Source organism: Aythya fuligula, chromosome 2 (genome assembly GCF_009819795.1).
Source record: "Aythya fuligula isolate bAytFul2 chromosome 2, bAytFul2.pri, whole genome shotgun sequence".
NCBI classification, from domain to species: Eukaryota; Metazoa; Chordata; class Aves; order Anseriformes; family Anatidae; genus Aythya; species Aythya fuligula.
The window spans coordinates 84,188,423-84,212,916 of record NC_045560.1 but is presented as its reverse complement, the minus strand read 5'-3'; the positions used below and the strand labels follow the sequence as shown (position 1 = coordinate 84,212,916).

The following is a 24,494-nucleotide window of genomic DNA, read 5'->3' as shown; positions in this document are numbered from 1 at the left end:
CTGTCAGAGCTGCCTGAGCCTCACAGGCCATGCAAGATGTTGCCCAGAGCAGCATCTCCCTTGTTACTATTGGAAAAGTCTGTGAAGCAAAAGAAAGCCTCACCCAAATCAGCACTGATCAGATGGAAGTGATGCCACAGCCAACTCCAGCAAATGCTCCCAGCAAGCTGCATGGGGACAGAGGATTTCTTCTCAAGAAGCATTTCTGTTAAGCATGCATGGTGAAAACAAGCCTGCCTCTCCTTTTACACTTGAACAGGTTTTGCTGCACAGCTGATGGAAAGCAAAAAGTCTTCAGCCGCACTGGTATTAATGCCAGCAAACATAGCTGAAAATACACAGGGCTCATATTCATTGCTTGGAGCTTACATTACCCATTAGAACTATAATGCTATCGAAGTAATATTCTCTATTTACATCAGCACTAGCATTTTACCATGAGTGCATATCATAAGCTAGCAAAAAGCAGTGGCCCATAATGAACACAAAAGTGCCATCTTTAGACACCTTTCAGCGCACTAGTGCCAGGTCACTAATGCTGTTTAGAATTGCTTCTCAGGGTAATTGGTACGCCTCTTATTCCTGAAGTGCTGTGCTTTAATCTTTTCACTCCATAATCTCAGCTCCTTATGGACAGCCACAGAAATATTCTTATTTTCAGAACATAAAGGACAATAAATCAGGAGTGAAGTTCCCGCTTGATTCTGACTATTAAAAGCCTTTCAATAGTACCTATTTCTGGGCTGAGCAGGTACTTTGCCAATTGCTTTGCAGTCTTGCTTGGTCATAGGATAAGCAAAAAGTGAAGCCTGAAGTTAAAAGAAACTGAAGAACAATAAACCTGGGACTGCTTTTGTAGATTAACTTGGGTTTCTTACCATACCCCAGAAAAATGACTGTGGTAAGACTTACATTTCTGCTTAGATATACCATATACTTATTTATTAGGAATAGAAAAATCAGGGAATTTTTCCCTAATTATTAAAATCAGGTAATGCCGAATTATATAACGTATACATAAATATATATACACCTACATATTATATGAGTGATTATTTTGCTTCCTGTCTAGTAAGCTAATTTACTCCACACTATGTTGTTCAATCTTTTCCAAAATAACTTTTTTTTTTTTTTTTTTTTTTTTTTTTTTTCCCCATTAGAAACATCTTTTTTTCTGAAGTTGCTATTCCAGCAAGGATCATTGCATAGACAGTTGCTCCTGACTCCAAGGAGCTCTGTTAGTTCCCATCCTCTGTTTTCAAAATCCTGAGACCTAGGCAATGAGACACTGGGCTTCTATTTTACATGACAAATTTTGTTTCACTCCCTGAAACCAGGGCTTTACAACACATTTGGGAGTCAGCAAGAAGCCCAGAAGCCAACATTAGTGCAGTGGTTTAGTAGCCACCAAGCCCCAGAACTGAAGCAAATAAAGTTGTCTAATACTGACATCCCTCTGCAGAGCTCCACAAGAGTAATGCACATAAAGCAAAAGGTCTGCCCTCAAGATTTCTCTTCCACCATTTTTCAGGTTGATAGGCTTACGAGGTCTGAAAAGAGAGACATTTGGAGGTCCATATTTTAGTTCGTGTAAGATCTAGCTTGACACTCCAGTCCTGCAGAACAAACCTGAAGTTAGCTTTAGGCCTTGGAGAGTATCACTGATGTAAGCAGGACTCCCTAAATACAAAGTAAAAATCCTCTCTGAAAAACCAGTAGCCTTCACAGGATGCAAAAATACTATTTTGCATTACAGAAACCTGAATCTGTAAGAATCATCAATCCTCTCAAGATAGATCTGGTGTTAACGTTGTGCATCGACCTGGGGGCTGGCAGAGGATTCTGCCTTTTAACCTGCTCCCGGATGAACAAAGTCACACCTTTTACACGGGGCCAACCATCCGTGGGTGACACTCGCCGTGTACAGTGACAGCCAGGAAAAAGGCTGTCTATAAACTAACCAAATGCCATGAACCTAGGAGAGAGGCGCATTCGGAGTCACAATAAATAGTCAGATCACGCTCTATACTTTCCATAAATATTTATCTTAGAAACAATTGGCTAATGGTGAACCAGCTATTAGCATGTAAAGCAGAGCTCTTACACTACAAAGTATAGGTTTCCAGTGTGTACGGTTTAGGAGCTATTTGGCACGGTGAAAAGCAAGGCTGTGTGTTTAACAAACGTCCTCATAATAGGCTGAATTGAAAGGCTTATTTAAGGTTTCAGCCTTTCATTCCCGACCCCTCCAGCTGTCACAATTGTCGTATCAGCAGCAGTGGGCTGATGTTTATTCTGTTCTGGATGATAAATCAGGCCCTAAAAAAGAACTCTTGCATTTGCTATTCATTATATTTTACCCAGCAAGTAGGGATTAGGTGGGGAATCTGCTTCTAATGTATTTTTTATTAGCAACTCGGATTTAAAGCAGTGAAAAGGTACCTGCAAGAAGGATGTCAAAGGTGTTCATCCAAGCTATGCGTTCCTAGAAATCTGATCTCTTTGTTGAATGCACCTGGGATGAATAAAATATTAGATCTTAGGTTCTAAATCTGACTACTTTCTTTCTTTGTAGGTATACACACACACACTACAATATTAATTAGGTCTCACTTCAACTGAAATACATCTCAATCCCACAGCCTACATGTGTGTACACCCAGTGCTGGCTCTTGCAGCAAAGAGAACGCATTTCTTTAAATCTTTTGGGTTAAAAGAACCGTAAGGTTGATAAAATTTGTTTGCATTTGTAGATTTTCCTCATCCAAAGTTCTCTCCCATGCAAAAAGATTCAAGGCCATGTAGATTTATGGATCAATGAATTGTATGCTTAGTACAAAATTAAGCAGTGCAAACTGTGGTTGTTGTGTACTATAGGAAATGGTCAGTGTCTGGTCCTGAAACATGATGAAAGCTCAGGTTTTTTTCTCTTGTGATCTTCTAAGAGCACTTTCACAGAACACTACTGAATTAACTACTAGACCCAAAGCCAGGTTAGTTGTTGTGTTTTTTAATGCATTTGCTTCTCCGTGTGTACAAAAGCGACGTCAGTATCTTTCTGAACATGGTTTCAGACATCCACCGACACCTGACACATCTACCAAAAGTGACTGGTAAGAAGTTACTTTACTCCCTTTCATAACCTGATGCTTGTCAGCCAAACTGAAGGATAAAACACATTTTGCTGAACCAGCTTTAGGCACAACAATGTGAGAATATAACAAAGGTAATCCATGTGTCCTGCTCTTGGCTGGAGAGAGCTCACAGCTCGTTAACAGCTAAACGATTTTTATAATCCTTAAAATCACTGTGGATTACAAATGCTTTTCTTTTTTAAAGCTGGGAGTGACCTACAGAACCCTAGCCACTTGAGTTTTCTAAAAATACCTTCAATACAAGCTGGGCGGCAGAGATTATATTACAGGGGGTCCTTTCAAGGTCACTTGCAAGATTTATGCTTGCAATGGCTTTAACGCCTGTGTTTCAGTGTTATCCCAACCTGGCAGGGTTGGGAGTGAATTTTGGGGGGAAAAAAAAAAAAAGTCAGCAGCATCCATGTGTGCCTGTCAGCTCCAAGTAATATAAAATTATATTTAAGATTGTATTCTGTTCTCACCTGAAATCAGCATCCTCAAAGTAAAGGGAACAGTCTTTGTAACATACTTCATTCATGGAGTGCTTTGTAAAATATAACACATTCCACCTCTCCTCTGGGGCTTCCTATCTACACACCCGTGTTAACATTTTATGAGAAGATTCGCAGAAATAATATACACCAGATGCAGTCTCTTTTCTGATGCAAGATGAGGAAAACCAATAAATGTGTTCTTAAAGGCGACCCAAGAATACAGCAACAAGCAAACTACAAGACTCTGCCTTCTTAAGAAAAACCTGTATGTGCCAGAGGTGTCAGAGAAATTCTCAGGAAAAAAAAAGGAATTCCATAGAATAGTAAGTTAAGTACCTTTACTAATTATACATAACACAATCCTGCACAACACTTACCAATGCTACACCGACAATGTACGTTATTTATAACCATCTGTTGAGGAAGTTTGAAGATTCACCACTGTAGGCTTGACTCAGTTTCTTCTCTAGGCTCTTACAGTCAATATAATCTGGATTCCACTTTTACTGATAAAGCAGATGTTATCTGTAACCACTAGTGTGTTGAAGACATTTCAATGAAGACATTTCAACCTTATGAGCATGGAGGTTTGTGCACAAAAAAACCCACACAGATTTCTCCTTTACATGATCGTAGCATCTAATGAGCTACATCTCCTTCTGCTCTAACATTAACTGCACCCTTACTGACAGACCCACATTTTCCCAAATGCAATGAATATATCCTAATCGTAAAGGTCAAAGCATTGACCTAGACTTCAACCTCATTTAAACTTGATATACCAAAATCTGAAGGGGACATGGCAAGTGGTTTATACTATCCATACCCTCCTCCTCTATGAAGACTGTAAGCATTCAGAATAATGTTCTAAAGTTACAAAAACATATGTGCAAACCATCCCTTTCACCTCTGTATGAAAGAGATTGTTAGGAACATTTTCATTAAAGAGTCAAGGAGCACGTAATAATTATACTACCATGATAAGAGTCTAAGACTCCCATTTCAGTCTATCCAGTGAGAAAATGTTAAGCCATGCTGTTAAAATTAGAAGTAAATAAACTCTAATTACTACTAACTGCTGAAAACAGGGCCATGGTACTTGGAATAATTATGGACAACTCAATCAACAAGCATGCCAGATGTCACGCCCAAGTATTTTTCCAAAATTTAATGAAAGAAGACAGTTTTTGAACAATGTAGTACATGACTGCTGAGGCTAAGGAGCTAATATTGTAATAGTCTCAAGAAAGCAAGTCTATCACATTTGTACTGTGAGGTATCCTTTATGTTTATTATATACACACTAACCATATACTAAATATAGGATGCCAAAAATATCAGAAAGCTTCCAAAAACCCTGTGGTCACTTATCCAAAGTCTTATGTGAATCACTTGTGTAATGGCACGTACAATGCAATGTTACCACTAGTATTACAGGAAGCCTGCCAACTCTTCTGGTTATAAAATTTTCGTTTCTGAAAGAAGACTAGGACTTGAAAAGTAGCAGAAAATGTTAAATCTCATTTCCTTTACCATACTGATTTATTACCAGTCTAAGATTCTATACCTTGGCAAAGACCTAGTGGGGAAACTCAAGTTTCATAGTGGAAGACAGCAACTTGCCTTCTAGTTGGAAGAATTCAAAAACAGTTCATCCACTATGTCATAAAACCTCCTAATAATTTTCAATAACTATAAAATGTTGATTAGTCTTGTGGCATTCTGTACTAAAATTCCATAAAACCCACAAAACTCCACCCTGATTTGCACTGTGCTTATAGAAAAATGAGCCCAATATACAATCTCATGCTTTATTGTTGCATTATTGTCACTTTGACAGTCCCAGAAAATTTCTTTTGCAATCATTTAATATTAATATCTGAACACCTGCTGTGCAATATGTTATTGTGACATACTTACTTACTTAGAAAGTATAATAAACACCAGTATAATAATCACCAGTAGACAATCCAGATCACCAGTTATGATTCTTTATTCTCAGCAAGGTAACACTTTGGTAAGGCAACCTATGCATCAACATGGATATCTTCCAACAATACAGAATATGCTTTCATACAGAGACATTTTCTAACTGTATAGGAATTCCTGCACTCTAAAAGGCACTAAAGCTATCTTGGGAGTCATACTCCATTGTACAAACGTATATATATCCATCTAAGTAATCACAGACAAAATTCAGATACTGTCTATATATGCTGTATATATATATTGCATTAACAACCAGGAGCAGTTTGTAAGTCAAAAGCACCTGTATTCGCAATTTTTAATAAAAGGCTAGAAATATGGTGTTGCTTGCAAAAGGTAGAAACACACATTTGTACCTGCTGTTACTAGACACAGAGTAGAGGTATCCAGCCCCACAAAATTCTGTGCAACTATACCAAAGTAAATTTAGTTTTCCACTACAGTTAATAGAGTTGAGAGTGATTCAGGTTGTCTTGAAAATGTTGGTCACGTCATACGCACACTGACTATTTTGACTACATTATTGTCTACAGTTTGAGTGTAGACACTACTTTAGATGTAGACACAAAACTAGAGCTGAATCCCATCCACATCATTCCCAGTCATGGTCCATGCACTATAGTGCAATCAATAGTCCCATGCACTACCAATGAGATGCCACCCCTTGCTGTCCTGAATCTTCCAAATGTTCCTGCCAGTGCATTAGCTCACATAAATATTCCACAAGGTTCAACAATTCTACCTTTATGAATAAATTACTCATTTGTGAATCACTTGGACACTCATGAGTGGCAATGAACAAGGCCTCAGAAGTACCGACATCAGAAACAAAGCATATTTAAAAATTATGCATATTCTAATACAGAATAATTCTTAAAACCAATGTTCTCATTCTCTAAGACAAGTAGTCATCTAATTAAATTGAAAATAAGGACTGCATACATGGATTGTACATCCCTCCCTGGGTGCAGAATAAATATATGCATGCATGCCTATCCTTTGTAGAACACCTTTTCCATTTCAAGCCTACAAATAGATGGACGTATCAGGTCCCTTTTACCTACATGAAGCAAGTTATTTTGCTTGTGAAATGGGCCGTATTTCACAGAATTGTTGTTTTAAATCAGTTATTCAAAGAATAATTATTGAAACTGCAGATATTTAAGGAAAATCTTAAAGAAAATTGTTTTGAAAACCCCCGTTCACTGTTTTTCCTAGTATTTGCTTTTAAACATAAATGAACTAGTAAAGCACCAAGTGATGACAAACTTTAACTAAGCTGGCAGGTAAATGATTGCAGAGCTAGCTCCTGTACCCAGTTTTTGAGGATGTTAGAAGTTTTATGAACCTACACGGCATTAAAACCTGCACTGTATTTATAGTCAGTTAAAAACAGAAGTACACTTTAAAAATGTAGGTGGAATGTTTAAAAAAATATTTTTCCTGGGTTTTATAGAGATGAGTTGTAGAAGGAAGATGATAGAGCTTGTGATTTTTTTCTTTTTGAACTGTGTAATGAAAAGATGTGATTATGTGGCCTAACCTAATCAAATTGCTTTATCTGAAAGGTAACTTTTATTCCCTTGTACCATTATTGTCCTTACAATAAAGAAAGGATGCACAACAGAGGTTGGGTCATAAACCTAAACACATTTAATGATGTTACCACTTATCTTCCAACAGTGATCTCAAAGTGTAATTTAAAAAAGAAACCAGATTTTTCTTCAGTTTATTTTAAGTTCAGTTCAGGAAGGTCCTGAACTGCTTCAGCTTGTTATTAGAACTGAGAAATTACCACCTCATAAAAATACAGGCCGCAGTGGGACCCATGAGATCACAGATCGGTCATCTACAGCAGCAGCGTACTTGTAACTCTGACTGCTTCTTCCTCTCCATTCCACAGACCTCCATACGTGCAGAGCCTGCACTGAAGAATTTCAGCAAGACTACGAGTGCGAAGGGGTAGAAAGAGGATTCAACTGGATTTCTGTCCAATTGAGAATATATTTGGACCCTTTTATCATTTCACTAGTTCAAATCAGAGGGCACAGCCACTGACACCTAACATTTTAGGAAGCTATCTATGGAATCTGTCTGTCTCACACACAAACTCCCTCCAGATAATAAAAGTACCAGTACAAAAGGGTTGTTCCGTACTGATTTAGCATAAAAACTACATAATTATCTGCTATTGTAATGCCAGAACTAAAAGTACAAGCTTTAAGCTCATTAATCATATTCATACTAAAGTTTTGTCTTGGCAGTAAGAGAGTCTTATCAAAAAATCCCACCCTTGATACACAAATACTAAACAGAGAAGGGGAAAATTCTCCATCTAGTATATCAACTGAATGTCTTCGTTCTTATTAGCCCTTTGGAATTAAAGTAGAAGAAACAGAATATAATTTTAGGGGTCAATATTACAGATTTGATAGTGTAAATCGTTAAGTGTCATTGTCTTCTCTCAAACATGTTCACTGATGGCAGTTTGGCTGAGATTTTGATGGAGAGCTCACTTGCGAGGTTGGTGAATATGCTGCTTGACGTGTTGAGGGTGAGGAAGCTTTTCCACAGAAGGATGTGGTTTCTGATGAGCCACCTGAGCTGCAGCTGGAGGGAAGTCCTTATCACCCTGTTTGAAGAACACATCAGGAAAAATTTAAGACACCTTAGATCCCTGTGTTCCGTTTCAAGTGGATATAAGTTGTTTTTTTTTTTTTTTTTTTTTTTTTAATGTAAAGAGCAGATGCAAAACAGTGCAACATATTCCTCTAAGTCCCCTGTACACGTAGTATCTTGCTATTCTTTCAGACAAGTTCAAAATTTCACCTGCACAGATTTAGCTTCTTCCAATTATACATAGCACCTAAGAACACAGTATCTTAAAGCAATCCAATGGGAAAAAAAAAACAAATAATGTTTTAACTTCAGCATTTAATAGATGCTTGTGCTAAGTCACTCTTCACTGTCTCCGTAGAGTCAGATCTATTCAATGTACTTGGTTTTCACAACACAGCAAGAAAGAGGAACTATTTCACAAATAATCTAAGGCAGCTTGAGAAATGACCTGCACAGGAAAACCAACTGTAGAAATGCTAGTTCTGTAGGAAGAAAGGCAGGATCTAAAACTACTTTTGACTCAAATCTTGGAGCTCCCTAGCTTTTAAGTTTAACTTGCTCTTCTAACAAGGTCTGTTAGTCTTAGTTCTCACTTGCTACTGTTCTACAGTATCAGTTCACATGTAATCCTCATGTCACCAACTTAGAACTTTCTTTTCTAGGGTCAGTCCCATGAAGTTTTCAAAAAGCAGTGGGAAACAACTTCTCTCAGTCCTCAGTGACAGGGAGAGAACAGCACTGCAAATTCTGTTTGGAAAATGGAACAAACACAGGCAAAAACAGTCTGTATTCCATGGGTTCATGGGGTGACAGTGTTACACAGAAATATTTTGTATAAAGCAGACACCTCAGATTGCCTGGTTCACACCTGACCCCATTCCAACCTACTCCAAATTCTTCACTTCTACTCTGCCAGCATTTTATTTTTATCTTGATCACGAGGTTAGCTTTTTATATTTTTTCTACTTTGTTCTCTGCTCCAAGCTGCTTCTAATTTTCAAACACCTCTTCTCAGAATTAACATTTTCTACATTCTTTCCCCTTTATGCTGTTCTGCCTTTTCCATACCTCTCTGACCCCTCACACCCTGTTGTCTCAAACAGAAGATGCAAGTGCAGCTCTTCTCTGACTCGTTTGTAGACATGTAAACCACCTTACACACCCTAGCGATAACCATCATGTAAAGCCAAGGTAAAAACCCTATGCACAAGGTACGAATTACTGACCAGATAATTAATGGCTTGTTAATACTGATGATTAAGCTTATGGATTTCCAGGTCTTGCTTGTTGTTAAAGGTCAGGGAACAAACACCTAGAACTCCCTGTACCCCAAGGCACATAGGGTAGCTCCATGTCTTCAAACATGTGCCACCACAGGCAGAAGTGCTGCTCCTCATCACAGGTCAAACTGTAGCAGCAGGTTTACATGCAATTGCCTTTAAAGACAGGAATGCAGTAATATCTGCCTTAGATATGAAAAGAAGATCCAATAAACTTTAAGTGCTGAAATTAAAACAGTGGAAGCCATTTCAATAATTTCAATTTCACACAAAACCCAGACAGAATGCTCAAAGGGACTGAAACAAATGTAGAAACCATAAAGCTCTTTATAATAAAAGAGAAAGGGGAATGAAAAAGATTAATTTTGTTCTGATCAGTAATAATTCTGAAAAGCCTACAATCATTTTCCTATGGCTGAAAGAAATTTAATGATAATCTTACCCGAGCAATGACACCAGAGATGAACACTGTTGGCTTAGGTGGGCTGGAAAAAAAAAAAAAAAGGGATTACTTTCACCAAATATTTAGAAGGTAAAAATCAAAAGCATGTCACACATACAATGAAAAAAAAAAAGTGGCATTTTTGGCAATTAATGTTTCAAATAAGAAAAATTTCCTCTTCCAATGACTTTTGCCTTATTACAGCCAAGAACACTGATACAGACCTGTATGTTTTGACTGCTCTTACTTCATGTTAATTGAGAGACAGCAGTGAAAGGCTAGTCTGAAAGCTTAGTTTGTTACTTAAAGCTGAGAGTCTTGGTTTGTTTCCATTGGTTTATTAATCGTCCAATTTTATATATGAGCTGCCTCCAGTATGCTTTGGGTTTAGTATATTTGTATTGCAAGAAAAAATGGAAACTGCAATGAGACTAAACTTACTGCTGTTATGGAAAATAAAATAAAATCCAACTTTATATAAGTCAGTCAAATGAATTACGATTCCGAGTCTTAGAAAAAACAAGACCTAATACTTTAAATCACAGACTTTAAAGCAGATATTTATCTACTCTATTACACAGGAGAACTATGTCCACAATAAAACAAATGCTAAAAAACATAAAGCAAACTCTGCTCCACTTTTTGATTTGCAGACTTCCATTCACATCAATAGGAACAGACTCAACAGTAGAATTCAACTCACACTTGGTCAACACAAGGAATCAGATTCCCTGGACCACTGACCTACTGAACTGACAACCTTTACAAGAAGACCAAACTGCAGACAGGCCAGCACATATGGTGGTGAGCATTGCCATAGCACCTACATTTCATATGCTCAGCAACTTTGGTGGCATATGGTAAAACCATACACCCGCGTGGAGGTCTGCAACAGGATCAAGAGCAGCAGCTTCACAAAATCTCTGTCATAGAAAGCTTGTAAAGATTTTTGGTATGATGCTATGCGAAGTTAAGGTGATAAGCAGCGCACTATGAGACCTTGATATAATGGTCTAATAAATATCACCTGAGCCCTGATTAAGTCATGGTATTGCTAGAGTCTCTGAACACTCCAGATGTTTAAGAAAACTCACCAACCCTAGAAATTTTAAAAAGTGATAAAGAGTAGAAGGATTAGAAAAAGGGGGAAAAAAAGTTTTGCTTTATAATAGTTCCATTTCAAAGTACCAGTAATATTTCCTGCAATGAGAAAGAGTATTTTGTTAGCTGAATTAGCACCTCTTCAATCTTATTTTCTGTTAATATAAACTAATATCAAGCAAAGATCAACAGCAAAATACTTTCATTTTACCCTGATTGTACTGAGCCAATTAGCACATTACAGTCTAGATAAGGTATCTTGTATGGCGACCAACAAACTCAAAGAAATAACTCTGAGAAAACACAGATGTACTGTGGTGGCTGACAGCTCCATTCATAAACTAACACCACGACAGTATAAAGGAAATGAATGGCAAAAACAGAAAAAAGACATAGCAAGTTCTTTAATTACACATGGGATCTGGCTTTAATCATACTCAATGCAATATCAAACAAATTGCTCTTTCCCTATTAACAATATTAGATTGTGAGAAATTCAAATCAGATTGATTTTCTTATATTCTTACTATGACCTTTGAGTGTTCACTATGCTTGGGTGATGCATGAAATTCAAATCAACATTTCCTGAAAAGAGCCTATATTTGCTGAACGTGCTATGGCTTGTCTAACCACCACCATGCCATACTTCTTGCTTTAAAAACAAATGTTTCATTGTTTTGGCCAAAATTGAAAACCAGAAGGAACCTCTAGCATAATGGTTGTTTCAAATTGAGCTTTTTCCACTGTATATTTTAAGTCTTCTCAGAAATTCTGGTATCCTGTTTAGGAATGTAATGCTGTTAATATTCAAGGAGCCTGAGCTCACAAGTGCTAAGTTCCCTGGGTACACAACAAAGTTGGACAGAGATAGAAAATACCGTACGTTTCTGTACTTATTTTTCATTTAGTTGTCTGTTCTTTTGTCTCAGGAATTAGGCTGAAGATCATATAGGGATCATTTTCATAAAAAGTTATGCTAAAAGCCAGTCAGAATTCTACATTTCAGGTAGTAACACAGATGTAGTTGACATCTCCCTGTAGAGATGAAAAGAAATCAGTAATACCATTTTCCTGGTAAGAACTATATCCTTTGTATATGAAGACTATACCTTGAACTCTATCATGAAATAATGTATTTAGCCTTGTTTGTGTACAGCTTATTCTGGGACTGTCATTAGCAGCACTATCTTAAGAATAAGAGAGTAATCAGGACTCACAGGTGGGGTAGTCACCAGAATGCCTTATGCCAACTTGCCTAAAGTTAATGCAGAACATTTTAGGATGGCACAGAACACAAGGGGAACAACCTACATGGAAACCAGAGTTGTAAAAACTTACCTACATCCAGCCATACTTGGAAAGGATTTGACATCAATTTTCACCCTTGTTTGCCCTCCTTGTGGTTTTTTGATTGAACTCCTCTTGCTTTGTGCTAGATTTCCAGCCAATGGGAACTAATGAGAATGCTGACCTGACTTCCAGCTCAAGCACTTCTACTATCCAAAAGGCCTTTTGTTGTTTTTTCTTTTTTTCCTCAGAAAACCCTGCATTCACTTCTGGCTGACCTGAGCAACTGCACTCAATAAATGCCGCAATGAAGCTTCACCTCTGTAGTTAACGGATTACAAAAGCCAACAAGTGAACACTTCACTCCAGTGGAAGTAACACCAGCCGACCACTGAGCTCATTTACATACGTTAATTATTCTTTAGCAGGGAAAAAGCCAGAAGGCTGGCCAGAAATGTGAATGATTGAATGCACCTGTATCCTTATGATTCTACCTTAGAGCCACCATCTTTTTCCTAATTTCTACTAAATCACATTGTCCCAGAAAAAATCTTTAAAACTTTAATATTATCAATTATCTCAGATGATCTATTGAACCAGAATCAGCCCGGAGCATCTATAATCATACACCTATACTAATGAGGAATTCAACTGATCAGAGAAAGACCTGGATAATCACTCACTGAATTTATTGTGAAGAAGATCATCTGCAAAAAGATTTCTCTCATTAAAAATGAAATTAAAGCATGAATCAAATCTCCACTGCCAGACTCTCAAACCATTGGCTTTGTCAGATACAGATTAGCTGCCAGGCCCGTAATTTCATAATCACACTCCAGGACATCTAGTGCAGTTGTGGTATTCCAACATCATTCGCTATCCTTCCAAAGAGCTTACCAAAAATAGACACAAAACTAGAGACTATGCATAGGCTATTATTGCTACATTTGTAAAACACTGTCAAGTGCTTTAAATTCTATTGGTGTTTTATGTAAAGCACAACCTACATTTCTATTATTTTGTAAGCCGTGGTGGTTGCTTTGAGGATATACTTAATCTGATGAAAATTGGTTTGACAGATGTTGTTTTGAAGATGCAGCATTCCTTTGTTTAGGCATCAGTAAGCAAGAAAGCAAAAAAAAATTACTTTCTTACAAAAATTGGACTTGTTTACAAATATATGTTTTAAAGCTGTTTAATGCACACATTTGTTTATCATTAAATGATAGCCTTAGCTGATGTTGTGCAGGAATACAACAGTGTATTTTCCCAGACTGCTTATTGTGTGTCAATATTTTCAGAGCGAACACTTGTTTTATTATAACGGAGGAAGAGAACGCATCTGTCAAGATTTCAGTGCTCAAAGAACTTACCCTGATTTTACATGTGCGACGCTGCTAAGAACGGCACCTGTTTAACTTCTGAATCTCCACTAGATTCATTTATCCTGATTGTATTCACATAAAATAAAGATTTCCATTATTTCATAATACTTAGCTTAAATAAGGTCTTTATCTGACATTGCAAGTAAATGGAATACTTGAAAAGATCATTAACTAGATGAAATGAGGCATTAATAATACTAAAATCTTACGTCTTCACCTCAGAGGGATTGGTTGAGCTCAAGTCTGACAGAAATATTGTAAAGACAAACACAAAGGCATTACTGTGGAATCTCCTACAGCCCACGGAAAACATGCAGAGGTGGTTATTTATCCCATTCCATTTGAAATATAGAAACTGAACTAATCAGTTTTCCAAGTAAATAGTGATTGTTATAGTCATTAACTGAATCTGCGCAGTGTATGCACACACACGCACAGGCTACGTACATATACAGACCACACAACTTTTTAAGAGTGGTCCAAAGCACAGGAAGGAGCCCAGCCTCTGCCCTGTTTGCAGCACCTGGATTGCCTAGCACCGTGTTACTTGACAGGGTGGATCTGATGCCAGTTTCCAGTGGCTGGTTGAGTGGCGGTCCTGATCTGGATAAAAGATGGTAAGCATTACTCAAAGCATGATTCAGAATAGAAGACTGCATTTAGAGATAACTAACTAGGAAATAGAACCATGGATCAAAGCTAGCACTCAATAATCACTGGCAATTGGAAAAATGAAAACACACTAAAACAAATAAAGAACAGGAAAAAGCAATGGTAAACATAGTACCTCACAATATATGTCGTATAAAATATTGTATTCAGTCCAGGAACACCATAACAAAAGAATCAGAGCAGAAATAAAGATGGAAAAAATAACCAAGAGGGCATGCAGAACCTTCTACGTGAGTAAAGAGCTAAGACCTATTTGCGCTCTGTATACGCAAGGCTGGAGAATATTGTTCCTATTTATCTTCTTTATAGTATACATAGAAAATAACACTTGCAGAAAGTTAAAGACATGCATTTAAAACTAGTAATAGCAGACACCTTTAAAATACCAGAGAATTAAATGCAGAACCTCCTGAAAATAAAGTAACATTAAGACCAAGAGTTTAAGGAGATTCAAAACTAGAATTAGACATTTATACAGCTTAAACACATTCACATCAGTATAGAAACATGAAAAAGTTGTAAAAGTGCTGGTATTCTGGGGCTCAAGTTAACCTTGAAATTACAAGGACTACAAAGAGACACCCGTGCAGAGGTTAAACTTGGAAATTTCATTATCTTCTCCGTCTTCGATTAGATATCACAAGAGATTATTTTCCTGATACATCTGATTCATCCAGAATTCATTTCAGTACTGTAGATCAGGGTATAAGCACAGACTCAGGATTCCCAGTATGGAAATATTTAAACAGGCTAGCCTGCTTTAAAAAGGATAGAACTGAACACACACCATTTTTTTGCTAGGCTAGAATTATTTTTTTTTAAATAGGTACAAAAATGGTAATTGCTTTAAAACTACATTAAACTGCATTATCTTCTAAACGTATGTAGCTCATATTTGTCTTTTCCTCTTTGTGGGAAATAATTATTTGTCCTCTTACCAGTCGTCATCATCTGCTGTTACAGGGGCCTGGCAAACAGATGCATGAAATAATGGCATGACATGTTTTTCAGAGACTTAGGAACCACAAACCATGTCACAATTTTTAACTATCAAAAAGCGATGGTGAATTTTTTGTGTTTCCTTGCCTCTCTCAAGCCACCCAGTGGCATGCACTGACCTGTAGCTGGCCTCCCTGACTATGGAGTGTGAAGGAGCAATGCCAGAGACCTGCTGCCAACTGGAGACGCACCCACACTGCTGGGCAAAGGCAGCATGCAGACAGCACCTCGCCTCTCGAACACCCCAATATAGCAAGGACTTGAAAAGGGAGAATAACCTTCTATTGACCAGCTTGCCCTCTATTTCTTTGCTCATTTTCCAAGTAAACACACCATGCAGCCTCCTTAACAAGTTGCTTAGGCAAGCAAAGTGAATAACATTAAGTAGTATGTTCAATCACCCCTTGATCCCCCAACTGTTCCCTAATTAGAGCAGGTTTTATACCTTGTGCCTACCAAAACAGTCGCTCTATGAACAAAAAGTCCTCAAAATACTCTAGTCGGAAATCCAACTTCAGTCAACAAAACTTCTGACTTTAATCTCGCCCTTGGCTTTCTAGAATTAAAACCGTTTTGGCAAGTTGTTCAAACCACCCAGCTTAATCTTCAAGGTTACTTGGAAATTCATATATTCTGGTTATGAAACATTAAAGCTAACTATTCCTAGTTTAATTCCTTTTTAAAGATGTCCAGATACTACTTTCTAGTGGTGCTTATTTGAATTTACGTGGTTGCTTTTAATTTTGGCATTGTCTGCAAAAATAAATTCTGAGATGATTAAAAACACACTGAGATGATTAAAAGCACATTTCTCAGCAATAGAGAAAGACTAACAAGCACACTGCTCATCAGCTTGCCTGAAATACTTTCCAATTGGCTGTAATGCATTTAGGTTATTAATTTTCTGGACAGAAAAGTAATAATTAGCCTGACTGACTACCAGAGGGAAATATGCTAGTTGATTGCGCAGGGACGTACAGTATCTGATATTCCATGTTAATTTATCCTGTTGAGGTCATTTATTTATCTGCCATAACTTTCAAACCTTTAAGATCACCCACAGGATGGCACTGTTGAACCTCTGAGTTTTCTGTACAGTAAGTATACACCCTTGAAAAAATCCAGGTGTTGTGGCAGACACTAAAACAAGGAAAAGAAATGTTTCCTCTCGATGAACTGAAGTGTGTGTATATGTATGTGTTCATATATATTTATATATATGGATACCCAGGCATACACATACATGCACACACAGCCACACGCTACTTTTAGAGAACAATTTTCTTGTCCCTAAGTGTTTAGTTTGTGTCCCAATATATCCCATAAGCTAGGTTCCACTCTGCTCAACCCTCTTCTTCCTTAAAGCTTGCATTTGTCTGCATAGGAAGAGCCTAAAGCCCTAGCAGGACATTGTAATGACTATTTGCTTGGCTATTCATACACAAGCAAATTGTGTGTCCTGATCTTTTAATGAGATGGAAATCACTGCCCATTACATTTGATAGCAACCGATTGACATTCATTGTTCTTATAATCACCATCAACTAGCCGCAGCATATGGCCTGATTAATCTCACCAGATCAATCTCATTCATCTTTGGGTTTAGTGCATGTTTTAGCCATGGAGAAAATTATTTAAGAAAGAGAGATTGCTATCCACAATCTCTCATCTACATTGTTGTACAAGCTATACAGAGAGTAAATTTCTTTCTTGCCTTCTTCTGATCACAGAACAAAGACTTAAGTATTTCACCTTTTCTATAGGCTCAGAGGATTTAGAAACAGTCCACAGTTGGTTTGTGTATCAGGGTTCAACCTCATCTAACTGCAGCATTAGCCCACATAGCATTTGTAGCCCCTTAAAAAGAAAAATGAGAGCTACGAAAACTGACATAAAGCAAGTAATAATTAAATGCTGATAACTCAAAGGAAACTCTAAAATAAGGAATTAAGAAGGGCAGACTTCAAGCATTTGCAAAATGGTTGGCCAGCAAAGACCATGGTGCCAAGGGAAGAGAGGACCAAGTTTTTCACTCTAGTCACACAGTTAAGTGCATTTCAGAATATGTTCCCATGATGGTAACACGCTTTCACACTGAGAATATGACAACTATGGCCCTGCACTACATCATCTCAGCATCAGAGATACATTATTCAGTTGCAGCACTGTTGCAGGTCCTCCAACATCTGTAGCAGATGGAAGATGGAGTAGAATTTGAAAAATGCCATTGACACTGCACTAGGAATGTGTGATGTGAGTGCGACGAAGGGGATGCAGAAGTTAGAAGCTAATGAGAAGGCTGAAGGCTTCTCACTCCTGTCCTGGTGAATTTGTTCATCTCAGAGACACGCAGCAGTGGCCCAGAACGTCCCAATCACAGCTGTTAGAAGCCATACCTCACCCTCGCCTTCACACGCCTCAATCCATTAACTAATTCAGCAGACGTGCACATTTCACTCTATCGCTTTCAACAATTGCATTATCTTTCCTTATTACTCCAAACGACACTCTAGACACAGAGAGACACGTATGCATATTCATGTATGTAAATACTACACCATCTCCCACATCCACAGCACTATTACAAGAAGCCTCCTTAACCCAATTCTGCACTACACATGCGGCGCAGTTTCCGTGCTGCAGTAGCGCCTTACTGTTGCATGAGTCTCTCCAATGCCAACACAGACAAAAATCAGCTTTTTTGTTACTCCTGTGGATGTTCACAACTCCCCCTGCAGCAGAAGAGATCGTGACAAAATTCTTGCCCATTTCAAAATGCCACACCTGGGAAGGCTCCAAGCACAACCAAGGGTGCTTTGGAAGGTTATGTCTTGCACTGTCAGATCCCAGGCTGAAGATTGTGCAAGTCGCCTGGCCAGGAACATGCTTTAGTTCAAACCTTTCCAACATTATTGACACAATCCTCCTTACCATCCAATGGCAAGTGCAATTTCAAGGGGAATGAATCTTGTCATAGGAATAAGAGACTAGCAAATCTTAGAACAAAAACATCCTCTTAATTCAGACGCAGGAAGCAAAGGAATCATGCTTGCTGTATTCTTGTATTTAGAGCTCATAAAGAAGCAACAGAAGACAGAGTTTAAAAAATGTTTTCAATTTAACAGCTTATTTCTAATATTAAAAAGTAAGCAACAAAAAAAACACTAGTCACTAATGAACTTAGCCCAGCTAGGTTTTTAATACAACAGAAGGCACAGAACAAAGCTCTCAAAAAGAGATTCAGTTTCTCAAAGTTCACTTAAACAAATATGCTATTTGTTTAATATGCTATTTAAACAAATATATTTAATTTATTTGCTATTTGATTGCTATATGCTATTTGTTTAAGTGAACTTTGAGAAACTGAATTTCTCCACAGATAAAACAACTTTCATTGACCTGGCAGGAAGCAACCACTTAATTCCTCTGCTACCACTGCTACCCCCATGCTGCTGATCTGTGGTGCTAGGACAGCCAGAATCTTCCTTTTTCGTCTAGAAGCATCCAGCCACCTGAGCAGTCAGAACAGATGGTTTCTTCCCTTCTTATTTATCTTAAGGGTTTAATCCAGAAGGTCAACATTTGATATTACTAAAATCAACTGCAGAACTTCCACTAATGTCAGTGGGACTGGAACTTCATACTGAGGAAACACACACAAAATGACCCTGAAGAAATCAATAGCAATGGGATTTAAAGCATTACAGTTTGAGGATTTCAAGAGGAGTTCTTGGATGTTAAACTTTCACTCACTGTGAAACAAATGTCCAGATTTTTAAGTGATAATAAAATCTGTGGCAATTCAAATGGATAACGGATCAATGTGCTGTTAAATCTGAATATAGTTCTGTAATCGTAGCCATTCATTTAAATGGGATATAGGAGTCTTCAAGCAACTAAAAACCCCTGAATGTCAATACCTTTAGCGATTTTTCTGTTAATCTAACAAAAACAACTGCTAATTTTCTAGTTTGGTCTGTTAGATCTGTCACATCCTGGTACATTTGTTTGAATGGCATGTATTAATAACAGCTACAGAGCTTCTGTTCCTTAATCAAGTATTATAGCACCTGCAAGAGGGCAGCTAACCACTTGCCTACACTGGTTTCTACCATTCATTACCAAACACTTAGTATAACATGTTTAGATTACACCTTTCTCTGTGACACATACATAGCTCTGCTTCTTCGCTTTGCTTTTAGAGGACAAACAGATTGGTCTGAGGAATTAAAACAAGCAAAACAAGAGTCTCAGCTGAATTTAAATTCATTAAACAGCGGTAATACTGTTGGTACTTCATACCAGTCGTTTGCAATGGTATTTTACACTGGTCGTTTCCATGCAGATGACAACAGAAATAAAAAGACTGTAAAAATGACTCATTTTACCGTATCCACTACCTGGTGGCGCATTTCTTGCTAGAGCGCTGTCTGAAGTTATGTTTCTGTAATTGTAGCTATGGGGTGTCCTCAGCAAGAACACGGCTTCTCCAAAACATCTGCATAGTGGTAGTACCTCTGGCTACTGTCTGGATATTATTAAAAGAGACAATATAATAACGGGAGTTGACTTAATATGTTATCACCTTCCTTACCTTTGAAATCAGGGACAACAGACATAAGTAAAGCACATTTATTTTAAAAATAAATTGCACCTAAGCATCAATCCAAGTTAAATTAGCAAAAAAATAAATAAATTTTAGAAGAACCCTTGATTCTCCTGTACACTTCAAAGAGCCATTTCTGTCATCCTGTGTGCACTGGGACATACAAACATTTTAATTAATAATTTCCTAATGAGATAGGACATAGCTTTTCTAGAAATCCATCAACATCTAAAGGTGGAGAACTCTACCAATTCGGTAGGTCATTTTTACTCTGCAGATGTCAACAGAGCAATGGAGTCCCAGTAAATCACTGAAAATTAATGGATAACATATGATACCGGAATGAGGTTTTCAAACAATTAAAAAAATGGAAATAGCAATTACTGAAGTAAGTGCACCTTCCATCACACACACACAGCCAGGTGTGTGCATTTGTAACACTATAGTGCAGGACAGTTCATAAAGCAGTGTGACTGATGGCTTATTCTTTTCAATGTTCACATTTTGAAGAAATATTTTGTAAATATGAGACATTTCAATTGCAAAAAAATATATATATATATTTTTGTTTGTTTTTCAGTTCATGCTTCTATAACATTTCCTTATGTCCCTTCCCACTACTAAGACTCTCCAGGCTCCTGGGACTTACAGCATTACTGCATAATGCTGACTATTTTAAGAATTCCGTACAAAACAGCTCCGTTTAGATTTAACTACAAAAGCAAGTGGTTAGAGGGAGATCAACATCTGCAGGAGCAGGAACCAAGAGGAAATTTTTAATGGTACTTTTTGGTAGAGGGTACAAGGAAGGCAATGATCCCATCCTCTCTATTCCCCCAACCTCTAGCTGCCTCTGTCTCTTAGCTCCCAAAGACTAGCTCTCAAATCAATAGCTTTTTGTTTGTTTTTAATGGTAACACATTAACTGTGCACAATGGCAAATTAATCATCAAATTGTTTATTTTCAGAGGAGTGAGGACTACGGGTAACACTGCTCCAAACCTGCTGCTTTCCTAAAACACACCTCTAACTTACTGCACAATCACTTCACATGTAAATAAAAAGATTGGGAATTTGTAGCAACCAAATTTTGCTGCAGTCTGGAGCATAAGATGATGCACTGCCTGATTCAGGTAAACTCTTCTGAATTCATGTGATCTTATAAATAGCTCAAAACCTCTGCAATATGTGGTCCGTGGCCACATATTCTCGGTCTTGTAGTGATTCCCTTCCATATGGCAGGTGCAAATCAAGTGGTGAGGCAGGACTCTGCCCCCAGAAACATGCTGGGGTCCAGTGAAATTTAAGTCTCTGATGGAGGATTAAAAAAACAGTCAGGGGAAGTACTACAGGTTTTTGGTCAAAACATGATAGTTATGTTTATGAACCCAAAGAACAAAAAGCCATAACAACTCCGGACACTTTTACTGCTTGTTTTTGTATTCATTTGTAATCCTCCTTTCACAGTCTTTCCTGAGATTGTTTTATAAATTGATACATATAAACCTTCAACTGGCAAAAAAAAGTTTGCAGATTTTTCATACCAAATACCTACCCATTCATTTTGAGTTTTATCACCACTAAGAAAGCAGAATGACCAGCTGTAAAGAGAACACCTTTAATTTATCAAAAGGCCAAACCATTTTCTAATTTTCATCCTCTATTTTATGGCAAAATTTTGTATTAACCAGTGTGGCATTCCTATTATGAACCTGCATGTTCAGAAGAGAAGACAGACCTCTTGAGTATACTCGCTCTGAATTCTTGCTGCTATGACATTAAAATTGACAGAAGGGTATTGGGCTCCTGTCATATTTATTTAAAATCTTTATAGAGAAGAAGTCCGTCGAGACATACCCTAGGCACCCAGATGACAGCAATGCTATTGCTGCAACATAATGGCCAGCTGCAAACTGAAGTTTAATTTCTTTTTTGTCTATCAGAGGGATCTTGTCTAGATACTTCCAGTCGCAATGAAGGAAATTTCTACAAATTTTACAGCAGCAATTCTCGCACGTTGCTGTACATATCAAGGGAAGTAGAAAGTAAAAGAGTGTAAAGGAGCTTCAAGCAATAAAAGAATTCTTTTTTTTTTTTTTAATGAAGCTCTGCTACAAAGAGCAGCAACATTTCCCAGTGCAACACATATATGCTAGCACAACCCACTGTTCAGAGAAATCACAAAGGAAGCACGCTACTCGTGCTGTGGGTAGAAGTAAGAAGAGAGGGCCCATTCTTCCCAAGGAACGGATAGCTCAATTTTTGCTTGTTATTTTTTAAATAAGAGGCATGTAAGTACAGAACAGTAAACTGTAGGGGCAAGAAGAGGGAAAGGATGGGGAAAAGGATTTCCTAAAACATGGTGGAAGGTGAAGTTCCTGTGACAGGCCTAAATAACAGGGCAGTAAGAGACATCAAGAGAAGCACTTCTTGTTACGAGAACTAGGGCTGAAACCTGCAGGCTCAGATGTGCTTCCATTAAAAAATAACCAGGGAGGCAGTTAACAGGCAGGTATTACAGAGCTCAGTTCATTGCAACAGGATCACTGAAGTACAGCAAGAGGACTGGTGAGTTCTCCAACAGGGCACTGAATAAAACCCAGAATATCAGAAGCGAGAACTAACATCCTAGTGAGATACAATTAAACCACCTTGCAACTACAGTTAGAGCAAGGTAACAATTAATCTGCCTTACCTCCAGATTGGTAGTGAAGATCTCTTACAAGGATAATGGAGGACTGAAGCAAAAATGAGATTCGTTCAAATAACAAAAGCTGTTAATAAGGATGCAGGAAGGGAAGCCAACCCCTACCTCACAGCCAGGCACACATAGCCCAGTAAATATTCAGCATAGTATACCTCTTTATACAAGGAAATAAACACATGCTCAATGCTATCTGCCAGAAGTCTGAAAGTTCAACCTACCTTTAGCCTCAGTCATTTGGAAAATACAGCCTTATGCTGCAAGTTAAACAACCACGTTTCTTTACTTACTGCAAAAGCACTATGGCCTTAAAAAATACACAGCTTTGACACATTCTGATCCTTCATTTTATATTCACAACACATTTTTAAACACTAATCTAAAAAAACCTCTCTGGCTGTTCTATGTATCCAAACTTTGTTGCTTGAACTCCTGCAAATTTCAGCATCAAAACTTCTCATGGCTTCAGGCACCTGATAGGAGCAACAAACTACAGGGAACACTGATAAACTGAAAAGACACCTTAGCTTCTGATCTTTCTGCTAAAATGGTATTAAATTTGCTAACTTTTGTTAACCTTTCTAAATGCAAATCCTGCCTAATCAAAGCCACTTAGAATTATTAGCCATAAATGTACCTTGTTTTGTAGATAATACAAATAGTAGAGAAAGATTATGAAAATACGTTGCAAAAATGCCATTGATTTGTCCATGAAAACCTTTGTTGTAGATGTTGCAGGGCATCACTAATGGGTATATTGCCATGGGCTTACTGCCTGGTCCAAACAAAGAACTCAGCTACAACCTTATTAAGCGTACAAAGGGAGCAAACATTAGAATTTTTGTGCACTTTCTTCCCCCTTTTCCACGTGTTTCCCCCTCAAACACGTATTTTATTCATGTCACACGAAGAAGTGATCCAAGTGTTTTGTAGTCTATGCAGGGACAACGAGCACTCTCATTCTGCCAAAAGAGAGCACCAAAAGATGCACTTGCAAATAGGAAGCCAGCAAGTGTCAACAGCAGGCAATCACCCAGCCTTGGAATCTGTTCTGTTCTGGCACAGCGCGATCACAATGCGTGACATGAAGGATATTCCCAGCCTGTGCTAAAGGGGGAGCGAGCTGTGATCATTATCAGAAGTAAAAGAAGTCATGCTGATTTGCATCTGCATTTGCTTTGCAAAGCTTCAAGTAATAGTAGGGTGCCAAGGCAGAATGGAAACTCTACATTAAATTCTACATGAAAACATTAGTTGGACCCATTCATTATTAAGAAAGCACACCTCTGTGTAATTCCCGTCCTTCTTTAGACAGAATCACAGAATCATAATCGTCTATGCTGGAAAAGACCTTCAAGATCATCAACCTGACCTATCAAGTGCCATCACTAAACCTTGTCCCTTCATGCCACATCCACACATCTCTTAAACACCTCCAGCTACAATGCTTCACCATCCTCTCCACGAAGAAACTCTTCCTCACATACAACCTGAACCTCCCTTGACACATCTTGAGGCCATTTCCTCTAGTCCTAACACTTGTCACCTGAGAAGAGAAACTGACACTCACCTCAATACAACTTCCTTTCAGGTAGTTGTAGAGGGCAATGACGTCTCCCCTGAGCCTCCTCTTCTCCAGAAGAAACAACCCCACTTCCCTCAGCTGCTCCTCAGAAGCCACGTTTTCTATTCCCTTCACCGGCTTTATTGCTCTTTTCCACACTCAAGCAACTCAGTAGCCTTCATGGGGACCCAAAACTGAACACAGTATTTGAGGTGCAGTCT

At 38.1% G+C, this 24,494-nt stretch overlaps 1 protein-coding gene across 1 annotated transcript in view; it reads right to left on the bottom strand.

The window, feature by feature from the left end:
• Positions 1 to 5,603: 5,603 nt before the first annotated feature.
• DAP (death associated protein) overlaps positions 5,604 to 24,494 on the bottom strand; it is a 45,429-nt gene continuing 26,538 nt past the window's right edge. Inside the window, exons 3-4 of the mRNA XM_032180957.1 lie at positions 9,956 to 9,998; positions 5,604 to 8,246 (exon numbers count right to left, since the gene is read on the bottom strand). Of these exons, the coding sequence (XP_032036848.1) occupies positions 8,127 to 8,246; positions 9,956 to 9,998 (163 nt within the window). The 3' untranslated portion in view covers positions 5,604 to 8,126. The remainder of the gene's footprint in view (positions 8,247 to 9,955; positions 9,999 to 24,494) is intronic.